Source organism: Kwoniella europaea, chromosome 2 (genome assembly GCF_036810445.1).
Source record: "Kwoniella europaea PYCC6329 chromosome 2, complete sequence".
NCBI lineage: Eukaryota > Fungi > Basidiomycota > Tremellomycetes > Tremellales > Cryptococcaceae > Kwoniella > Kwoniella europaea.
In genome coordinates, this window is record NC_089488.1 from 103,391 (window position 1) to 125,132 (window position 21,742).

The 21,742-nt window shown below is 45.0% G+C and overlaps 9 protein-coding genes across 9 annotated transcripts; 6 read left to right on the forward strand and 3 right to left on the reverse strand.

The window, feature by feature from the left end:
* Window positions 1–104: 104 nt before the first annotated feature.
* Window positions 105–2,586, reverse strand: V865_006389 (uncharacterized protein; the record flags this gene model as incomplete). The annotated part of the gene is made up of 12 exons (XM_066230148.1): window positions 105–292; window positions 422–605; window positions 655–830; window positions 888–1,078; window positions 1,130–1,224; window positions 1,281–1,623; window positions 1,689–1,749; window positions 1,810–2,073; window positions 2,123–2,166; window positions 2,258–2,345; window positions 2,422–2,511; window positions 2,559–2,586. 12 exons carry the CDS (start codon window positions 2,584–2,586, stop codon window positions 105–107), a joined length of 1,752 nt encoding a protein of 583 aa, XP_066086245.1.
* A 438-nt stretch (window positions 2,587–3,024) lies between these two features.
* On the forward strand, window positions 3,025–5,140 carry V865_006390 (uncharacterized protein; the record flags this gene model as incomplete). The annotated part of the gene is made up of 12 exons (XM_066230149.1): window positions 3,025–3,186; window positions 3,251–3,275; window positions 3,341–3,463; window positions 3,517–3,555; window positions 3,619–3,834; window positions 3,885–3,948; window positions 4,004–4,216; window positions 4,279–4,322; window positions 4,382–4,456; window positions 4,510–4,785; window positions 4,854–4,972; window positions 5,030–5,140. The coding sequence occupies 12 exons, from the start codon at window positions 3,025–3,027 to the stop codon at window positions 5,138–5,140; spliced, it is 1,467 nt and encodes a 488-aa protein (XP_066086246.1).
* Window positions 5,141–5,650: 510 nt separating this feature from the next.
* On the forward strand, window positions 5,651–6,802 carry V865_006391 (uncharacterized protein; the record flags this gene model as incomplete). Its single annotated transcript, XM_066230150.1, has 1 exon — window positions 5,651–6,802. The coding sequence occupies one exon, from the start codon at window positions 5,651–5,653 to the stop codon at window positions 6,800–6,802; it is 1,152 nt and encodes a 383-aa protein (XP_066086247.1).
* A 584-nt stretch (window positions 6,803–7,386) lies between these two features.
* On the forward strand, window positions 7,387–8,591 carry V865_006392 (uncharacterized protein; the record flags this gene model as incomplete). The annotated part of the gene is made up of 2 exons (XM_066230151.1): window positions 7,387–7,445; window positions 7,511–8,591. 2 exons carry the CDS (start codon window positions 7,387–7,389, stop codon window positions 8,589–8,591), a joined length of 1,140 nt encoding a protein of 379 aa, XP_066086248.1.
* Window positions 8,592–8,853: 262 nt separating this feature from the next.
* V865_006393 (uncharacterized protein) lies at window positions 8,854–11,811 on the reverse strand (the record flags this gene model as incomplete). Its single annotated transcript, XM_066230152.1, has 2 exons — window positions 8,854–9,909; window positions 10,024–11,811. The coding sequence occupies 2 exons, from the start codon at window positions 11,809–11,811 to the stop codon at window positions 8,854–8,856; spliced, it is 2,844 nt and encodes a 947-aa protein (XP_066086249.1).
* A 1,357-nt stretch (window positions 11,812–13,168) lies between these two features.
* Window positions 13,169–14,068, reverse strand: V865_006394 (uncharacterized protein; the record flags this gene model as incomplete). Its single annotated transcript, XM_066230153.1, has 3 exons — window positions 13,169–13,225; window positions 13,649–13,797; window positions 14,038–14,068. 3 exons carry the CDS (start codon window positions 14,066–14,068, stop codon window positions 13,169–13,171), a joined length of 237 nt encoding a protein of 78 aa, XP_066086250.1.
* A 427-nt stretch (window positions 14,069–14,495) lies between these two features.
* On the forward strand, window positions 14,496–16,427 carry V865_006395 (uncharacterized protein; the record flags this gene model as incomplete). The annotated part of the gene is made up of 7 exons (XM_066230154.1): window positions 14,496–14,757; window positions 14,902–15,164; window positions 15,422–15,500; window positions 15,578–15,765; window positions 15,953–16,104; window positions 16,220–16,319; window positions 16,401–16,427. The coding sequence occupies 7 exons, from the start codon at window positions 14,496–14,498 to the stop codon at window positions 16,425–16,427; spliced, it is 1,071 nt and encodes a 356-aa protein (XP_066086251.1).
* Window positions 16,428–17,131: 704 nt separating this feature from the next.
* Window positions 17,132–19,071, forward strand: V865_006396 (uncharacterized protein; the record flags this gene model as incomplete). The annotated part of the gene is made up of 6 exons (XM_066230155.1): window positions 17,132–17,425; window positions 17,480–17,716; window positions 17,787–18,017; window positions 18,084–18,220; window positions 18,280–18,448; window positions 18,517–19,071. The coding sequence occupies 6 exons, from the start codon at window positions 17,132–17,134 to the stop codon at window positions 19,069–19,071; spliced, it is 1,623 nt and encodes a 540-aa protein (XP_066086252.1).
* Window positions 19,072–19,640: 569 nt separating this feature from the next.
* Window positions 19,641–21,337, forward strand: V865_006397 (uncharacterized protein; the record flags this gene model as incomplete). Its single annotated transcript, XM_066230156.1, has 3 exons — window positions 19,641–19,716; window positions 19,771–20,189; window positions 20,267–21,337. The coding sequence occupies 3 exons, from the start codon at window positions 19,641–19,643 to the stop codon at window positions 21,335–21,337; spliced, it is 1,566 nt and encodes a 521-aa protein (XP_066086253.1).
* Window positions 21,338–21,742: the final 405 nt, after the last annotated feature.

Here is a 21,742-nt window from a genome sequence, read left to right on the forward strand (position 1 = left end):
GGACAACAGATTCACTGGTCCACAGCAAGTGCGGAGGATTGTCATTGGTCATGCACTGTGTTCAATGTGATGAGTTTGCATAGACGTTCGCATAAAACTGGTTATCATGTATTTTCAGCAGGCTGAAGGAGTCTGATAGCTTGAAGCACCTGTTGTCTGCTTGCCCACTTGCCACCTGGACCTTCCACTTCTGACCAAGAACTGATAGCTTCAGAACCCGCCAATAAAGCTGAAGCGATGATGACATCTGTTCTTTGCACGAGACCACTGGTTACCACGACCATACACAAGACTACATTGTTTGTCAGCGGTCATGGAGAGTGACTCGGAATGGGGAAGATAAACAGATCATGTCTGATGGGTGTATAGAAGTAGAGGGTAGAAGACAACGGTCAGTCCGATTGAAAGCATTCACACTTACAGGCGGGATATACTGTCATAGACCATACATCCAGGTAGAAAGCGCCCTCTTCGCTCGCAAGCCAAAAAAGCGAGTTGATGGCTCTTTCCACCAGACGATCAATGCTACCGTGTGTAGGCCGGAAAGTTATATGAGCAGGTAGCCCGGAGATATCGTTAGGAAAGAAGGGCCTGAGAAAAGTGTACTGGAGCGAAGCAGACGTCAGCAGATTGGTTTTGGGGGACTCCACGCACCTCCACGGCCACCAGAAAGAGCTGCAATAGATTTTGCATGGCTGGAATCTCCAGCAAGGGGCTGTAATTCCATACAACAGGTATCTGAGCTTTCCAGGCCTCCATATCGTTCTGCAGGTTATAGAACATCAGGTCTTGTGATTTCGCCAGGAGGAGTGTACTACTCGAGAGAGAGTCTACACAGTTTTTTTTAGCTCTATGTTGACACTTGTCTAATCGCTTGTCTCACTCACAAGCTCGTCCCAAGAAAATACTTAGCGATGTCAGCTCAGTAAGAAATCTGAATGATGGGGCGACTTTATGCAAGACTGGGATAGCCGTGACATCGTCCAGGTCGGGAACATGGTCCGGCCACCAAAATGGCAATGGAGCATCGCAATAGTCCAGGTCAATCGTCAAAGGTTGGCCATACTGTAAAGCAAGCCTGCATGGCGTCTCAGCATAGCCTTGATGATAACAGGGGGAACTGCTGTACCACCTGTCCGCAACAACACAGCTACCCCAAACTCTTCTCCTCCTATGTACTTGCCCGCAAGGTATCATGTTGTTGGAGACGTTTCGATGAAGACCCTGGGCATTTGATTGTCATCAGATAGCTGTTCGATGAATCACAAAACGCTTCTCACCATATCGAATGCGCCCCTTATTCCTGAGCCCGTTCTTTGCCAGAGGAGACTCCTGTTCTCGGTTGGATCATCATCATGAAGTTCTAAGGACATGGACAGGGTGATCAGGAGTTGAACTGTCGACAACGATGCCTGCTTTGATGTTTGTAAAGTCGCATCGAGCTCTTCTCGAACAGCCTTGACAATGCTTTGTCGAATTGGCGTAGGTACTGATCGAGACATAGAAGCTAGACCATATTGTACTAGTCTCACAATCTTGGGTAGCGGAGAGTGAGGAGTAGAGTCATTTTCCTTCATGGTGTAGTACTGCCAGAAGATGTCGGACGGCTTGTCTCGGCCAACACTGATCGGTTGATTCGATTTCCAACATCAGACTCCCGTAGCCTGACAAATCAAAGGGTTGCTCACCACTCGGAAACGGTCACCACAGGGAATACCGGTAGAACCTTTGTGATACAGATCAAGAGCACTATAGGGAACTCATTCAGCATCCCTTTCATCTGGATCTTTCGGTATTAGCCTTACTCACAGTCATCCAGAATGGTCTCTTTGCCTGCGATGAGACTTAGCTGCTCTGACAGTAGATCCAATTTCAACAAGGCGCTGGCATTCTGAGCCTTCCATCCCCTATGTGCCAAATCATACCGACCATAAAGAACACCCTCAGATGCTTGCTCTCTGTTCGAGTTCAAAGCGTTTCGGAATATGTCATTGGCTTCGTCATAATTCCTGACCTCCTCTACAGAGTCTCTCCTATTCACGCTCCCCACCAAGTGGAAGATGCTCGTAGGGCCTGCCAGGATAGGAGTGAGCGTAGAGAAAAGCTGATGTAGATGACATACCAGCATAACCCGGCTCTAAGCCTTGACTCTCCACATGATCTGCACTACATCGAGCATGCAAAGCTACACGACTTCTGTGAGACTATCCCCACTTGCATCAGAAACGGTGAACAGCGCGGAAGGGATAGAGCTCACTCTTGGAGCAGGAGCGACACTCTCGCAGACCAGACCATACGTTCTACAGTGTATGCATGTGGACTCATCTCCCCCATATCGATCACATCTGAGGATAAAGCATGATTTAGACCTGATCAAATCTACACTTGGCTGAACCAAAGCCCATAAGCAGAGCAACTCACCTGATCCGGTGAGAACGGCAGTAATCACATGCGCGGGACGTGCGCTTCCTCTTGGTACCGACAGCCTGCTCGTGCGGCGAGTTCTGGCTGCTGTGACTCATAACAGCTCAATCGTCGATTTTGTTGTGATGGAGCACCAAAAGTATTCAAGCGATATCTAGGCATTTCGGGTCGAACTTGAACACGACCATATTCCTTATCTTTCCCATGGACGTGCTTTTCGGAGAAGTGCGATATAACGTAAATTAAAATCGAGGCAGCTATATTCACAGGCACAAACGGCTATTTGGAGCTTGTGGCTCAGTGCGAAGCCGAGTTGCCCCTAGCTTGATCATCTATTCTGCATTCCGTACCGAGCAGTCGACATAATTCACCGTAATTCTGTGCCGGAATGCCGAATAAACATTGACCGACCACTGTGGTCCAGGTGCGATATGCCTGTGTGCCGCAAGTCCTTATCTGTGTACAGCTCGATGTCCAATCTGCGCTTAGAGCTTTGTCAGTATAAATAGTGCGGTATACCTTGCCTCCTGAAGAACTTGTGAAACTCCAATCAACATCGCAGTTGGCAGAAGAGAACATAGTTCAAGTGCAACCGCCAACATGTCTACCGAAGACAAGATCAATGCAATCGACTCCGAAAAGAACACGACTTTGACGAATGTTGCGGAAGTGTCTATCGATGATATTATTCCCGAGGTCGACTATGAAGGCGAGAAATCCGCCATAAGGAAGATAGACAGGAACCTGATCATTGTATTCGCTGTGAGCTCACTCATCCGAACATTGCCGTTGATGATCAGAACTGACATCCATTGTCGGGTCTTAGGCGTTGTATATGATGTCCTTTCTAGGTGGGTCTGCGGAAGCACAGAAGGCATATCGATTTGTACTGATGATGGCGGGCTCGACGCGACAGATCGATCGAACATCGGGAATGCCAATCTGACTGGGTTCAGCACCGATCTTGGACTCAAGGGTAATGAGTACGGTGCGGCCGTGTCTCTGGTATACGCTACTTATGTCATCTTCGAGCCTATATGTAAGCTTTGAGCAGCCTACCCGTTCAGTGTCAGAGCGCTGACAGGATTTTAGGGGCTGTATCGCTGAAGATGATCGGTCCAAGGAACGTCTGTGAGTGACATGCGTCCATTCAATTAGGGAAAGGAGGGCTGATATCACCTCGGACATGTATAGTGACTGGGACTACCATATGTTGGTCAGCCTTGACTGTTGGAACCGCTTTCGCCAAAAACTTCGGGCATCTTGCAGCCATTAGAGTTCTTTTGGGTGCTCTGGAGGCTGGTGTGATCCCTTGCATCAACGTATACCTCACCATGACATATCAACGACACGAGTATATGACTAGAATCACGGTAGTGTTCGTCGCTTCAGCTCTTTCCGGAGCTTTCGGTAAGCGTATCCCTCGGTAGTCAACCTACTCTTGCTAATCATTGAGTCAGGTGGTCTGTTGGCTTATGGCTTGAGTCAACTTACTGCGGGTGGTCTTCACGGTTGGCAATGGATGTGAGCCGACCTCGCCAATCTCTTGATGTGTGAGACTGACGGCAGTGTGATGTAGGTATATCGTCGAAGGCTTGATCTCCTTCTGTCTTGCACCTGTTGCTTGGTGGCAAATTCCCAACTCGATTGCGGAAGCTCGGTGGCTGAACGAACGGGAGAAAGCCGCCATGAAAGTGCGTTTGGAGAGGAACAGGCATATCTATGATCCCGATGAGAAGTTCAGTCACAAAGCAATTTTGGCATCGTTCAAGGATCCAAGGGTATACGTGCAGTGAGCTACCAATACCGGACTTCCTCTCTAAAGAGTGTCCTGATCAAACTTGTCTCTTGCAGCGCTGTTACTCATTTCGGTATTGATTGCACTCTGTACTCCTTGAGTGAGTTGACATCTCCTGTCAAGATGGTGCTATGCATGTACACTAATTGGGAGCATCAGCTACCTTTATGCCAACCCTCGTCGCTGGTCTGGGTTTCACTTCCACGGTCACTGCTCAACTGCTCACGGTTCCAGGTAAGCCCTCAGCCCTATTATACCGTCTAGATATCCACTGACCATGTCTATAGTGTATGTCATCGCCGGTATATCATTCGCCATATGCGGCACCATGTCAGATAGGAAGAAGATCCGGTCACCCTTCCTGGTCTTCGCTCTATCGACGTGTCTGATCGGTTATATCATTTTGGCCGTTGCGCCTCAGGTCGGAGTGAGGTATGCGGGGGTGTTCATAGCCGCAATCGGTTTATACACAAGTACCGCAATACACAATATGTGGGTAGCGGATAACATGGCTGGACACTACAAACGGGCTTTCAGTATAGGTTTCGTTTGTTTAGTCGGCAGTGAGTCATCCTCCACTCTCTCGCTTGCTGACTGAGCGGGCGCACTGACAATTTGCTTTGAATGACAGACAGCTCCGGAGCGTGTATCGGGTTCATATTCACCGCCCAAACCAAACCCCGTTATCTGCAGGGTCTTCACTTTGATATCGGAATGACTCTGATGGCAATGGTCGGGGTTATTTTGCAGGTGAGTTGTAGCATTGGCTTTGTTAATGGGGACTGACACCGGGTCCCCTGGAAATAGTCATTCTATTGTCGATATCTTAACAAGAAAAAGAGGGAAGCCATCGCTGCTGGAGCACCTAATGATCCCTCATTGGGCGACAAAAACCCTCATTACATGTTCTTCCTCTAAACTCTCCTAGAATCCCTTCTTCCATACGAATCCACCTATTAAGACAGCGTGACTATTGTAGAATTCTGTATCAATGGAATAAGAAATTGTATTGCTGTAGGCAAGGCAAAAAATGCGCATGCACAAATCTTGTTAACAACCTGACTGTTCCATGATCCTGAGGTCTTACTGTACAGTCCTCGTCAACCTAAAGTACGTGACCTAATGTGTGAGGCGGACCAGCGAAGCAAGAGAGTCAACGGTCGTGTTTCGATTTTCAGTCCTTTATCGTCTGGGGAGTCGCTTCAGTACATGAAGGGATATGCGTTTATCCTTTCTATCAGAGAATGTACTCTGGGGGAGTACTGTGGTATGTATTGGATACACTGTACTTGCTATGAGACCTCTGGCCTGTGATATTCAATGCGCATTCATGGAAAACGATCGTATATCTACTGCTACACAGGATCTTTATTTTGAGCTTTAGGAATCAAAATTTACCACCGTACAGACTTTACACACCACCAGAGAATGTCCTCAAATCAATTTCAAGACACTTATGAAGATCCTTCTCAGAGGAGATGGCATCAGCTCCAGGAGACCCTAGGAAATGTATCACATCAAGCATACCCGCAGAACTTTCCACCCACTTTCGCTGCACCCCCTGACCCAACTCTGCCGGCGTGGAACTTCAGGACTGATCGTTTTCACCGAGGCATGGGAAGCAATAGCAATTCACCGTTCTCCGAAATGGTGGGAAATAATTTTGAAGGAAGAGATCATCTTGATACCCATCCGATACGTCCGAACTCAAATCTCAGGTGGGCCAACACCGAACATAGAGCTTCGTCTGTACCTGGATCACAACCTGACCTTGAAGGCACTGCATATCTAACACATTTTGCCACACGTTCAGATCCAGAGGGTAACATGATCGATTCCTTCTCGTTTCCTGATTATAGGGCAGATCTCGAAGGGGACGCATACCTTGATCATTTTGCGATTCAGCTTGAGACCGAAGACGGAGATACAATGGGTGACATAGAGGTAAAAGACACATCATCAGAATACGCACCTTCGTCCGCACGACATGTCGATGATGAGACTGAGGAAGATCTTAAAGCTACAACCGAGATGTCGGAGCTGAATGACCCGACCAAGCCAAATGTACTTGGTCTGAATGAAAACGACCGGATTCTATTACAGACATTTTCCGATACCTTCTTCTCCTTGCGATCATCCAAAGATCCCAGAATGAAAGATATCGGTCGAGGTCGTTGGGGAGGGAAGAAATCGATTTTAGCCACTTACGACCAAGACAGACATCATACTGATCTAAAGCATTTCCAAACGATAATCGATGGTTTGTACTCTGGAACATTAGATAAATGGCCTCCTATACCTGAAGTCAAATTGAAAGGGTTATACGAGTTGGCGATAAATGTTCCGGTCGATTGCAATCCATCTAAGATCACTTTGGTTAACCAGGTTGAAAGTATTGTTAACAAAGTCTGCGATACTAATATCCGTAATTTTATTTATCCATATATGGATTATACCAAGGCCAGAGGAGAGCGAACGTTCACAGAAGAACCAAGTGTTTTTTTCCCACTTTGCCAGAGAGCCTATAGAAGAAAGAGATATTGTGTACTTCCCACTCCTTCCCAAGAGTTCATCGAGTAGAATCGATCGTTCCAAACCACAAAAAGATCAGACGACTTATACCCAATTGGCTCAGATGGTCAATACCCTAGCGTACATGAACGTTCGAAGGGATGATCGTGATCATATATCAAGTCAGGCAAGTAAAAGGTGTATGTATAACCTTCTTGATGGGATTGTCGCTATGAAACCTGAATTGCAGAATCAGGTAGAGTATATAAGGAACAAAGTGGCAGATAGTGTGATCTTGACGAGGAATGGTACCGTTGAGGATTGATAGATATCTTTTCCGATTATTGTACCTGTATGCGAGAGAGACACTTCATGATGGAATATACCTATATGCTAAGGGCGCTAGAATATCGCAGGAAGTTGTGATATAACGGAGCAGTGTTGACCTCCTCATCCATATAAGTTACACTTGTCGTTACAACTCTCTCCGCCACTGTGCCACGTGTCAATCCCATATTTGCCACCCACTCCCACAACACATAACGTCAGTCTGACTTCAACTGTTGATCATTCTCATTCCCTCTCTTGTTGTCGTATTTCATCCATACTTGAAAACAAGCATCAAAAGCTCGCTGAGCGTACATCTAGGCAACATGCCTGAATCAGACAGATCAGGCGATTACAAAGACATCAAAGCGAGTAAAATCCGAATGTAAGTGAGCGCCATTTCAACCTGAGAGAGGGTGCTGATGAGTCTGACGGTTGATGTTAATATAGGAAAGAAACCAAAGCTGAAAAAGCTGATCGAATCTATCGTAAAGAGCAACAACGTCTCAGCCGTGAATCACAGCGTATATCACGTGCGAATGGATATGCAGTTTCACCTCCCAGACGTGATAGATCGGTTGAATCAATCTCACCACCTCGTAATCAAACCAAGAGAACTTATCAGGAAACACAAGAAGAAGAAGCAGGACAAGGAGAATGGATGGGTGGATATGGGCGAAGAGCCAGAGAGGAAGTAGAAAAGAGAGAATGGGAAGATAAGATCAATTGGATGGCAGGTAGTTTGAACGTCGAAGATCCTTTTGGACCGAGTTGGGGATTTGCAGGATTTAGTCAAGGTCTTGAAGATATACATATACCTAGAAGATTCAGGGAGGCAGCTGGTTTGGGATTACGAGGTGATCCAGGACCAAGTTCTAGTAGGAATGGAAGAAGAGCTGTAGATGAAGTTACGATGAATGGTGGACCTGCCCCTCCACTTGGACGGATGACTGAAGATGAATATTCCACCTGGGTGAGAGAAGGGATGTATCGACTCAAACATCGTTCAGAGATTGAAGCTGCCGAGAGGAAACGAAAAGAGAAAGAAGAGAAGGAAAGATTGAAAGAGACCGAAAGGGAAAAAGCTCAGAGGGAAGAACAGAAGAGAATAAAGAGGCTGAAGAAGCAAAAGGGAGAGGATGAAGAAAAGAAACGTCAGAATGAGAGAACTAGATGGAGAGAAAGATGGAAGAATCTGGCTGAAAAGGACGCAGATGTGGTTCAGATTGATATGTCATTCAACGATATTCCTTGGCCTATCTATCGACCCACCCATTCATCACATATCACAATCGACCATCTGTCGCTGGAGAATATACGGACGTTCATTCATGCGAATGCGGAAGATTTAGCTGAAGATGGGAAAGTAGATATCAGGAAGACCATCAGAGAAGCGATAAGGAATTACCATCCGGATAGATTCAATTCGAGGATATTGGTTAGAGTGAAAGAGAAGGATAAAGAAATGGTGAAAGAGGGTGTAGGATTGGTCAGTGGATTGTTGAATGATCTCGTTAAGGAGATCAGGTAGAGGAGTATATCATATAATTAGTTCAAGCGACAATGAACATGGGCATGAAGATATAGTGAAACGTTGTATATAGATTGTAGATATGAATTTCCACATATACTTTGTGCCAATGCATGAGAGAAACCTGAGTAAAAGTCAAAACAATGTCCCACAAATTCAGATAAACTAGAACAAAAGCAAAACGAAAGCCGAAATCAAACAAATTACACAAATGCGTGCCATATCAATAGCAAAGAAAACATGGAACAGGTAGACTAAACACTCAATCACTCTGTTCTTTCCTTTTGACTAACAACCCAACCAGCAATCCCACAATCAACACAACCACCATCCCCGCTCCTACCCCTATCAGAATTTTAAATCGATTTTTAGGTTTCTCTTCCCACACTCCCGTCTCGATGTATGATATGACTGATTGACGATTCCTCCAATTGGGCGATCGATGACCTAAATGAGGTGATTGTGGTGAATAACGAAGTACAACATCTCCTTCGCCTTTTTCTGGATCGTACCCTTGCGTATCACTATTTGGGATAAGATAATTTGAATTCGAATTTGCCTGTGGATGATCATAATGACGGGATCCGGTATGAGTGTGGTACGTCGGATCAGGATGTGGTAATAGTGGAGTAGGAGAGGTAGGTGAGATATTGAGACAGTTCGGTGTGGTACATCCACTTCGATTCTTCCCATACTGATGGTCTTTAGGTGGTAAGGGTGGTGAATCTTTCTTTTCATTGTTGTGTATATTGTCATTCGACGATGGGGATAATTCTTCGGGAAAAACAATCACACCTTTGCCACCTACTCTATCTTCTCCCTTTTGTTTTTCTTTCTCAGAGGTTGATCTACGTTTGGGTGAAGGTACACTTGGATAATCCCTCTCTTCGCGATCATGAGAATCAACAGAATTATCACGACTGTGAATTCTACTTCCCCCTTCCTCCGACGAACCTATCTCAGTAAAGATATCTTCCCTACTTTCAGTTCTTCGTAGTTTCTTTCCCAACCTCAATCTTATCGAAGGTACTGAGCCTCTTCTGTCTCTATGAGACTTGGATCTGCTCGTGCCGGTATTGGAACTAGAAGTTGATTTACTCCTTGGGGTATGTTTGTTACCGGGAATGTGAGAGTGCCGTAGAGAAGATTTGCGAGAAGGGTGAACTGACACTGAAACAGATAAGGACGGACGATGTTTGGTGGTTGATATGGAACTCGCTGGTAAGTGGGGTAAAGGCGGTCTGGTTGGCATGGGGGATGATGTAGCAGATGATGAGGGTGTGAAGGGACGTATAATCTTTAAAGATTGTGAGGATACCTATGGTGATTGACATGATTAGCTGAACAATCTCCACATTCAATCAGAGTTACCGAAAAGGAATTTGCTTTGCGAATGTTCTGAAGTGTTGGTGGCTGAGTGACGATAACTCACCCTCTTACCACTCCTCAGAACCCTCTCCAATACCCAAGCTCTACCCACCAACGACCTCAAATCCATTTGATTCTCCTTCTTCCGAACTTCCTCTCCATCTAACACCTCCCAATGCTGATTGCTCGAATTGATATTCGAAAAATTCTGTATCACCTCCCACCTTTTCAACACGTATCTACCTCCATGCCCTCCTAATGTACTTAGTGAACCTCTTTTGGAATTATACGATTTGGCAGAATGAACAGATTTGAATGATTTGCTCCGTGAGGACTTGGTCGTCGAACTTGATTTGGACCGACTGACAAATGACCATTTTGCATTCGAGTGAGAAGTTGAGGAAGAAGCTTTGGTGGCCATTGCTGAACCTATACTAGGATATCTATCGTGATTGACACTACCGCTCTGATTAGTGTTTGAGCTAGTATTAGACATCAGGCTGATTAAACCGGGAGATGACATATCCTGAGATATCGGTGAAGTTTGACTATCTTTACCACTTGGGTCAGAAGAACTGGAAGGTTGAAATTCTGCCATACCGCTGTATCCACTTTGTTGAGATGATCTATACGAGTCATGAGACTGAGACGGAGACTGTGACCATACACTGGGTGATTGTGGTACACCCAGGGTTGGTCCACTATTAGCTTCAGGTATAGGTGACATAGTCAGATGAGTTTTAATCGACGAAGTCGCACTGGGTCTTCTAGAGTGATTATTATACAGCGTAGAAGCCGATACCGAAGGATCATTAGCCAAGAAGGAGTATGTAGGTGTCCTCTGAGGAGTTTCGGCTCGAACAGTCGAAGAACTGTATCCGGTCCCACCTGTTGGCGAATTGAGCTTGTTAGGTGATGGTAGACGAGGAGGTGGTTCAGCCCATGGTAAAGCTGCTAGACTAGCTTGTAACTTTTCTCTACCGTGACCAAGAGTGGTTTCATGTTCGAATGATTCGGATGGATTTGGATAATTCGTCGATATCGATTGACAACTCTCATGCTCCCCTTGGTCGTAGTATATCTGATAATTCGGTTGAAAATCTGGTTGACTTGGTGAGAAACCTGATAAACTTGCTAAGGATGGTTTGGGGTTCAATTGATGAGATGAAGCGGATGTCATACGACCATGAATCGCTTTCTTAGGTGAATGGATCTCGGTAGAATGAGAATGTCTAGAATGAGAGTGGGAGTGGGAATGGGTGGTATCCGAATATCCAAGTGATAGTGATGATGAGAGACTTGTGGTGGTTCGTGCCGATTTCGGTGTGGTGTTTGGTGGTAAGAGGTTCTTAGGTGGGACTGGAGGAGGTGTACTAGGTGGTGATGGATTATACCTTTCTCGCTCTCGGTGTTTTATCGAGTTGTTGGATGTCTTATTCTTCACTCTCTTTTCCTTCTCCTTTCCTTTCTTCCTCTTGGATGAGCTCGAGCTTGAGCTTGAAGGTTCAGGTGGACTTAACATATCAGCCAACATCTTAGGATCCATCCCATATCCTACTGCTACTCCACCACTCTGACCGGTACCATTGTTATCGCCAAGTACCAAGTTGGTCATCGAAGTATTGTTGACTTGCCTCTCCGGGGTACTTGAGGTGACATCTGGATCAGGAGATGCATGAGGTGGACGAAAGAATAACCTATCTGGATCTGGAGTAGGAGGTGAAGTCATAGCGTATGAGAATCGAGATTGTGATTGTGATTGAGCGCTGAAGGGAGCATGTGGGAGAGGTAGTGATCTTGATGAGGATGGTGTCGAGTTTGAAGTTGGGCCGGAGGGTGTTGAAGATGACATGCTGAAAAGGATAGGTGAAAAGACGATATAGGAGTGCAAAAGTTTATACAATGGTGTCCAAATGAGATGCTACAAGATTATGAAGGGTGATACATGATGGGATAAGGTTCATAAAGGTGATGAAAGAGTGACAAAGAGTTGGATCCAATTTGATTGTGTAGGGAAGTGTGTGTGTGAAGAGGCACAAAGATGACTGAAAAAGGGAGTTCGATATATAACCGTTGAAGAGGGTATGAGAGTGAAAAGATGAAGGAAAGATAAAGGAGGAATTGTTCGAATGAGATTGGGATTGGAAGGATTGATTGAGGGGATATCCAAAGGTCGAAAGGTACACTGTATAGATAATTTTGAGCATCCGGTCATCTATCTATCCATCGTTGCTTGCGGTAAGAGCGCATCGTCCATGTATCGTATGAACGTATAAACAAACCTGAAGCACCTTGATCCATTGCGTTACAGTATGATCGCAATCGAGCCGAGGAAGAATGTCTGTCTCCTCACCCTACATCGCCGAAAATAGATGAGCATTGATCTCATCGTTGATGGTAGACGAGGTACCGCATAGTTTAGGGTGAAACATTCCATTTGCCCAGCAACCCTGGTCTCCGTCGAGGGTCAGTGGATGACCGTGCGATGAGATGTGTATGACATCTGGAGATGGGGACGGCCATACTGAACTTTGGATTGTTCTTGTTGAGCATATTACATGGATCCGATCAGATTGTAGGTCGGCTCCTGCGCCTGCATTGTTCAAGTGTTGATAAGCCAACGTAAGCTATGACGATAATATTGCGGGACTGACATTGAGCTGAGTCCAAGTCTTCGACAGAGGATCGGGCCGGGCTCGGTCAACGTATAGGTTGCCATCTTGATACCTGGCTATATGTGCATGAGCAGTATCTCGAATCGATGCTGGTGAGGATGAAGATGAATATAACAGAAGAGATCAATAGCAGCGAACGAACAGGACTTAAGTTGTTGTTCACGATGAGATGAGATGAGATGTCAGGCACGAGCTCTATCTATTTCATGTTTATCGTTATACATAGAACTCATATCCATATCCATATCTCATCCGGCCTGGACAATGACTCGATTCGTGTCAAGACTTTGTTGCTCGTCACGTATGTGACGAGGGGACCTGTACATGGGATGTGGTATAATGCATTGTAATATATCGTAAATGTACATGAACAGATAGAAGAGAGAGAAAGAAAAACCACTTCTTATCATTCGGCAGATGTAACTTTTTCATGTCACTTCTCACTCTCTTGAGGAGTCTCCTTCAACGAGCTTATTCTTCCTGACCACCCTAGAGGTTTTTTCTTATCGCCTACAACCTCCATTACAGGTGATACTACACTTTCATACTATCCAGTAATTCCATCGACGATACTGAGTTTCCTCGGATTACCTGTGATGACGAAACATGTTAAAGTCAGCTCATCTTAGACTACAAGGTGTATGTGTTTTTCAAGCTCTCCCCTCATGTTCGTTGCACGGAGTACAAGACCAGGTGAGGTGAGACAGCTGAGGATCGATCTAGATATCTTCTCATTTCCAATTTCCCCTTCGTCCAGCATGAGATATACTCTTCATTCTGATTGGGCTTCTCTCGTCTTTGGTTCAGGCCCACTCATGGATGAAGTTCACATCCTCATCGTAATCCTGCATACCATCATGCACACCGGCTTATCCAGATTCAGATGACATGCTTGTGAATTTCCTCTTCCGACCTTCCACTCCATATTACCCACGCACGACCCTCATCCTCTTCACAGCCCATTCCTCTTTCCTACCCAATGATTATGAAATAATAAGCCGAACATCAACTCACAATCATCCCACAGGGTTTTCTCTGACCCCCACCCAATTCCTCATGCGCCTGATCCACCACCAAATTCAAGAACATGTCGAAACCCCTCAAAACGCCTGATACTTGTCTACCACCTTGGAGGTTGAGGAAACATCGTCTGTCCATGAATTCTGTGTTCGTGGTACGTATGAATGAGGATGTGGTTTAAGTAGAGACGAAGGGAGAGAAGTGAAAGGAAGGGAATGAACAGGCGGAGGATTGGTTATCGAACATGTTGGAAGTGTGAAATGCGTAATTGGAGATGAGCAGTGATTTGGTCAGCATCAATACGTTAAGATTCCATCCTGATAGAAAGTGCCCCTCTCTCTAGTGACTCCATACGTCAAATTGACAAGGAAAGTTCGACTCACTCTTTAATTCAGGTTGAGATACACGAGACATGGTTGATAATGATATTGGTGGTTATTGATTTTTTTTTTCTTTTCTTTGCTGCGATGATGTCCTGTACGTCGATTCCTGTCAAGGTTCCTCTCCTGTGAGTGTGAGTGCGAGTGATTGTGGGTGGTATTGTTTTTGCTTTTCAGTCGATGATTGACGATGATGTTATGAGTTGATGTTACTGTCGCTGTCGTTGATGTTATCGCTATCATTCATTCATTACTTGGGAGTTGAAGATCGGGATTACGGCGATATCATTCAATGTGGCACCGAACACAAGTTGCCACTCACCCCCTGCTCATCCTGCCAGCGCGTCTATTTACTATCTCTATCTCTATTTGTATCTTGATATCTCAAAGTGAAGCATATACATCATTCATACCACTGCTCTTCCCTTGTGACCAGCAACTGAAGTAAACCACCCCTCACTATGGCCCCTAAAGACCGTACATCCGAATTCCATTCCACCCTAAACTCCATCAAATCACGTTCTTCCCTTGCCTCCTCTTCCTCGACCAACCTCAAGGGCAAAAACAAAGATAAAGAATTGAAACAACCTCTCCTTGCCAATGGTAAAGATGGTTCATCAGCTGTGAAAGGAGGTGGAAGTAAGAGTGAATTCGGTAGGATGGCAAGTGGCATAGCCAAGGATATAAATAACACAACGTTGAAATTGCAGAAATTGGCTCAGCGTGGGTTGTAGCTTCTTCTCTCTTACATCTTGAATATCTCGTAAAAGATTAAATGTGCTGATCAACCAAACTCTCACTGTTGTTCAATTCTCTACCTTGTTATCGCTATTCCGTATCATGCTCGATTCCATTCTCTCAACACAGTGGCCAAACGGAAAACACTCTTTGATGATCGACCCATCGAGATATCCGAATTAACCTATATAATCCGACAAGATATCGCCTCGCTCAACACCCAGATCGCTTCCCTACAATCATACGTCCGAAGTCAGAAACCCAATGCATCCAGTGGAGGAAATAATGGGAAGCAGGTGGAAGAACATAATAGTAATGTTGTGATGCTCTTGCAGAGTAGGTTGGCGAATATGGGTATGGGATTTAAGGATGTATTGGAGTTGAGAACTCAGGTGAGTAAGGCGATTGGTTTCTTGTGAACAGGAGAACCTTTGCGATTGTGTGGGAGATTAGAGGAGTATATCTACCCATATATATTTGTGTGTGGGTAGACCGTGGAGACGTAAGTCAGTCATCGAATGGATAAGAAAGGATGAGAGCTTCAAGAAGACAAAAAATGCTCAAACTACTCTATCCATTACATCTGAATACCAAATGAGTTTCCTAATGAGTTTCCTTGCTGATCGTTAAAAACACTTCTCATCCGCAGAATATGAAAGCGAGTAAAGACCGGACCGAGCAATTCATGCACACCGCCGCCAACGCTTCCTTACCACCTCCATCGAATAGTGAGTTGACCACTACGAAGAGATTCAAGCACAGTAAGGTTGTATAATACTTCTTGCTGACCAGTCATGACTCGCAGACTCCCTCCTCTTCTCCCAATCTGGCGGTCCAGGCTCAGGGTTCGACAGAAAAGGCAAGAACAGAGCCTCGCCCATCCCAGATGATGGAAAGACGGATTTCCTCGCGTTGGATATAGATGGGGATAGGGGTGAGAGTGGGGTCGTCAAAGGAGGAGATTATCAGCAGATGCAATTGGTCGAACAGCAGGTGAGTCGTTATTTCCTTCGTCCAGCCTACACATCCGAGAAACATAAGAAATCAATAGTAGATCAAGATCTAAGTGTAGCACTTTTGGGGTTCTTCCTTGTTTCTCATCTTCTTTTTGTTCCAGAATGCACTATGACCAACTCATGAGATCATGAGACTGTTGACTGATTTGTCTATTCTGTATTAGAACGATTACATCCAATCTCGATCTACCGCCATCGAATCTATCGAATCTACCATTGCAGAGCTTGGATCCATCTTCTCTCAATTGGCGGGAATGGTAGCTGAGCAGAGGGAGACGGTACAAAGGATTGATGCCGACACGACGGATATCGCTGCGTGAGTTTACCGTTCCTCTTCCCACATTCCCCCCACAACAGAACAGAATAGTCTCGCGTGTACATCGGGTGTATGGTCTATGGTATACGATATACTGATTTGGACGATATCATAGTAATGTCACTGGAGCACAAAGGGAACTGTTAAAGTACTACGCTAGTATATCAAGTAATAGATGGTTGATGTTGAAGATTTTCGGTGTATTGATTATTTTCGTGAGTAAAATCTAACACTTCTCCCATTATAATTGTGACCAGTCCATCTTGCTGAATGATTTTTCAATCTGGTATGAATAGTTCCTCGTTTTCATCCTTGTATCATAAACGAACTCTTTAATATCTGTATTTCATTTATCACGTCGAAGGATTTCTTTTCTTAGAATGATGGACTTTGATTTCGACTGGTATCACTTAATACTATACCATGCATATCAGTGATTTATCTCAATTATTACACCTATCCATTTTACGAATGGGACCGACAGGAATTGTCGACATCGACCAATTCCTTGTTGTGATTGCACACACAGTTGAACATTGTAGTCCTCATACATTCTCCTACTAGAACCTAAGATCAACCCATGTCCTTTACTCTTACTAAAAATCTTCCTCCATCCGCGCTCTTTGCTGGGCTTGATTTCTCCTAAATGCATCTAAAGCTTCAGTAGAACAAAGCAGCGCGGCGCAGTTACCTCACGCAACCGAGTGTTTGTGTGAACCTGTCGTACACTCTCAATGGAGCGATAGGATCAGAGCGTTCCGGAGATCTTGATCATCTGAACAATCCCACAATTTTACGATGCTGTTCACGGATGTACAGATCTATTCAACTCAAAAGAAATCATTTACCTGCCACTTCATGTAATTTGCCACCGATTCACCACGACGTCACCATCAAGTTTTTTTGTTAGGTGTCAACAATCAGAAATTTTAATCTTGATGGCTTCCTTCATTTCTACCTCTTGCATACGCATAACATCCCGCTGTTGCTCCATTGAAAGGACACAGCTTGTTCTTCCGACCTAATCATGTCTGATCCTGCTCTCCCTCCATTCCTGAAGACCTCTCCACCGCCGACTGCACCTCCATCTTCAGCCCGACTACACGCGTTATACGCGTCCACATCCTCTCAGCGAACCACTAATCCCACAGGCTATGCTGCAAACTCGCAGTGGTGGGCTTCAGTGATCGAAGAAACACTCAGAACAGGATGGATCAACGGTGAAGATGGGGATAGACTGATATTAAAAGTGGATGATGCGCTGTTAGGTCGATTGGAAGATGAACATGGGAGAAGACCAAAGGGGATTGGTGGTGTTATTGTGAGTCAGCTTACAATAGCATGTGATTCTATGCGAAACTCATGATTGGTATAGGAAGGACTAGCATCAACAACACCTCCTACACTGCATCCCCTTCCTCACTTCACAACTTCTTTGACACCTTTGCATGCCCCGCCGTCGCTCACTTCTAGATTCATCGGCAGACCATTATGGTGGGCTGTATCGCAGCTGAATCCATTCGGATCATCAGCCGACAAGGTGGAAAAGGAAGAAACGTTGTGGTCAAGGTATGGTAAAGGTAAAGAATACGTACATATACCATTGTTACAGGTGGGTTACCAAATTTTTCTGCTACTTTAGATGATAACATGTAGGCTGACCATGCGATAAACGATTCTAGCAATCCGCTTCCTCTTTCACTTCCCATCTATCGAAGAACCCTATTCAATCCTATACCGATGCTTTATTTGTTCTCGAATCATTCAGAGAAGAGTATGGAGAAGTCTGTTTCCCTGCTAGTCCAAGCTCCAAAAAATTACCTGAAGGTACACATAAATTGTCTGTTAAAGATATAGAGGTTCTCGTGAAATGGTTACATAGGGATTGCGGAGTCGTAGTGACAGATGGATCAGTGAGTCTTTGCTGTAATGACAATAGAATGAGACGGTTCACTGATACTGGAGCGTGATGTTCATAGATCATCAAAGTGTTAGAACCCGATCAGATACCTTCAGACCATCCTATCACTGATGCTGATCGAGGTGTCATCTCTGTCATCAATGCTCAACGCAAAGTCGAGAAGCAAATTCTCGGTATAGAAGAGCAGATCACTCAGTACGTCATACCAACCTACCCTACAGTATCTGTTGCATACTGATCACCTGTTTGTATAGATCTCAGGAGAAAGCCAGGAAACAACTTGCAAAAGGGCAGAAGAACGCTGCTTTATCATATCTCAGATCGAAGAAACAATTAGAAGATCTACTGGCTAAGCGGATCGCATCTTCCGAACAGCTGGGAGCTGTAATAAGGAGCATTGATCAGGCTAAGGGTGATGTAGAGGTGAGCGCAATGCTCACTGATCGTTCGATCAAAACAGAATGACAGGTTGCTGACTGCGTTATGTTTAGATCATGGCTGCATACGAAACTTCCACTTCGACACTTCGATCAGTCCTTTCCGACCCATCACTCTCACCTGATAGAATTTCAGCTACCACCGATGCTCTCGCGGAAGCTATGGCCGACCAAGAGGAGATCGACCAAGCTGTTAGGATCGGAGGTGAACTTGCCATGGGCGGTAAGCGGGTCGAGGTGGACGACGATGAATTGGCAGCTGAGCTGGAGGATCTGGTCCAAGAGGAGAAAGCTGCCCAAGTTGCTGCGGCGGAACAACAGAAGAAACAGGTCGAGAAAGAGAGGAAGGAGCAGACAGAAAGAGAGGAAGCCGCTGGCAAGCAATCAGTTCCTGTCAACGAGAAACCAACGGTCCTACTACCAGCGCACAGTCAAGCGGCAAAACCCCAACAGGGTTCTGAACAGCATAATCAGTTGAAGAAGCAGGAGCAGGAAGAACAACAATGGAAGGATCGATACGAAGATGCTCAACATCGCAAAGAAGCTGAAAGGAGGAGAAGTGAGGAAGAGAGATTGCGAAAGGAGGAAAGGAGTATTGTAGCTGAGTAGAGTGTCTTATACGCCCCATCACTAATACAGATAGGTATCTACCTCCCCGGTCCATTGTACAATACCTTTCAACCTGATAAGTCTTGTGGCTGGTTGTGTATGTTGTAAAGTTAGTATGTAACATGTATTAACCTTTGATCTTTGACATTGTCATAACATTGTCATTGATCGAGCTCGACGTTGGAAGGCGAGCCGATAATAGAAGGTCAAATGGGCTGAAGTTGACTCTTTCAGCTCCTTTACATCACGTCTTCTTGTAAAAGATATGATGACGCAAAGTATCTGCTGAGAACCATAGTTGATGAAGATCCTACTACTACCTTTGTTCCGCTCCAAGAACCGCCTTCCGGATGTCCCAGCGAGGTAAAGGATTCGATGGTTCGCTCTAGTGGTCCAATTAACCATTTCTTATCCGATTGCTTCGGACTTGCCGTCAATATATATATATATATATAAAAATATGTTTGTTAATACATAGACACACTGGTTTCGTTCAAGGCATCCGCTTTAAGTTGAGATTATTATCTATATCAGATTGAAGATTGACATTTCATATAACTCAGTACGCTATGTCATCGCAAGCCGGGAAAGATAAGAGCCTTCAGCATACGTTATTCTCATCGGATGAAGAAGAGGAGGACGTTGGTAAGTCCAGCGTACGAATCTGTAACATGGCTGATCTTCCAATGTCCGATACAGGAGAAAAAGCTGTGGTGTTCAAGAGGAACAGGCAAGATTTCGGAGGGTGGAACACCAATGGATATCCTACAACATCTGCCTCTGGGATCGAGGAAGTAATTGATTTCTCTTCGATGGTCAGTCAGGCCTTAGACGAAAGGATCGCCCAAAAACAATACAAAAATCCGTCTGTGGTAGATTTACGACCTCTTTTAGGCGACTGTAGTAATGCCAATTGCACGTTATCGAAAGCCAACCAGGACCCACTGGGTCATAGATCCGCTCGTACCAAAGACGCAATTTTCACTAACCTTCACTCTGAAGGGAGATCAAGTCTTTTCAATAACCTTTATCACTATGGCGCACCTTACTGCGACGATCATTTACCTTTTTCAATGAAGAATCTCACTTGGCAAAATAGTTTGAAGCCCACCGACTTGGTAAGATGTAGCGGTACGTATGGTCACAAGGTCATTCCCGAATTTCTTAACTCGAAAAAAATGCCGAAATTCAACAGACAACTTGTACGTTGTCCATCGTGGGTACCGAAGACGACTCGCGATGGGGGAAATGGCCGTTGAACGTACCGTATGCAGGTCCTGAAGGAACTGCAAATGAGAAACATGATCAATTTGTCTGTAGTTTTCGATGTGCGTTCGATTGCCTGACGAAGACCGATCAAGATAATACTAAAGTCCGTATTGACCACGATGGAAAATTAATCACGAAACCACCCAAAAGACGATCTGTCAAATCGACAACCGCTGCGTCTGCAAGTGGAAGTTCAACTGGTGTTCCTACTCTAGAACCAGATGTCGAGATACCTGCACCGGATAGGATGATCACTGATCTTACTCATGATCATTGGACTGACGGTCCGATCGGTCAGGTATACGCAGATTATATCCCCCCACCTCAAGATCACTCATACACCCAGATCGAACCTTCATTTCTCCAAAAAGGAAACACCCACGAAGGTCGTGTGGACTGGTTGAAGAGTGAACAAGCCAAGATGGTCGAACATAACAATAACAGATATGGTTTATATCTCGAAAGTGAATTCAGATATTTACAATTCAAATCTGAAAATCCCGATCTCACCAGGACAGACGAAGTTTGTTATTATTCCAAATGTCCTTCTCAAATCTCTCGTATAGTCGGTAAAGAACATTTATGGCAGTTGAATGTTAAGACCACGGATGGACAGCTTAAAGGCACTTGTTCACATGAACATCATGCTGAAGCTATGGTTGAAGAGATGGGTCGACAAAGTTCCGAAGATAGATTTAAATCTTTCTTACAAGCTCAAAGATCATCGACTGGAACAGGTAATGCCTCAGCTCCGGCCAATCCTTTCTTCAGTGTTATGACCGGATTTAGTGGTTTACCCCAATATACATCATCATACACCGGTTCACCAACCCAAAGCCAAGGAGGGTTCGAACCCCCCAAGAGACGTCGAACGGGTGGTGGTTCGGTGAGGTCTGATTCTGGGGATTACTCGGTAGATGGGTATGCGATGAGTCACGCGGGTTCGGCTTCGGGGAGGTTCTTCCCTCCATCGTCGATGGGTCCACCCAGAATTTGATAGGCCTAGGTTCCTGCATACGCAGTGTGTCATGGTGTGTGAAACGGAGAGGGACAGGGACGTGGGGAGATTCGAACTCTGTTGATAAGTTGCTGTGCATGTTCTCCTAAGCTACAAATCTCAGATTATGAAATACTGTAATCGAGTTTCAGCTGAATAGATCTTGAGATGCATCCTCCTGTTTGCTGGAATAACCAATAGATCAGAGCCGACATTTTATCCTCGTCATGATTTATCGTTAGTGTTAGTGAGTAGTATATATTGTGAGTAAAGCACCGAATGATGGCCTTGATTTCTAAGAGAACGACCATTAGTGGGTCAGGTCAATTTTCTCCAAAACATCTCTTTACGACCGCAGAGAGGAAAGGTGGTATATGCCATAAGATCTTTTCTTCAAACACTGGT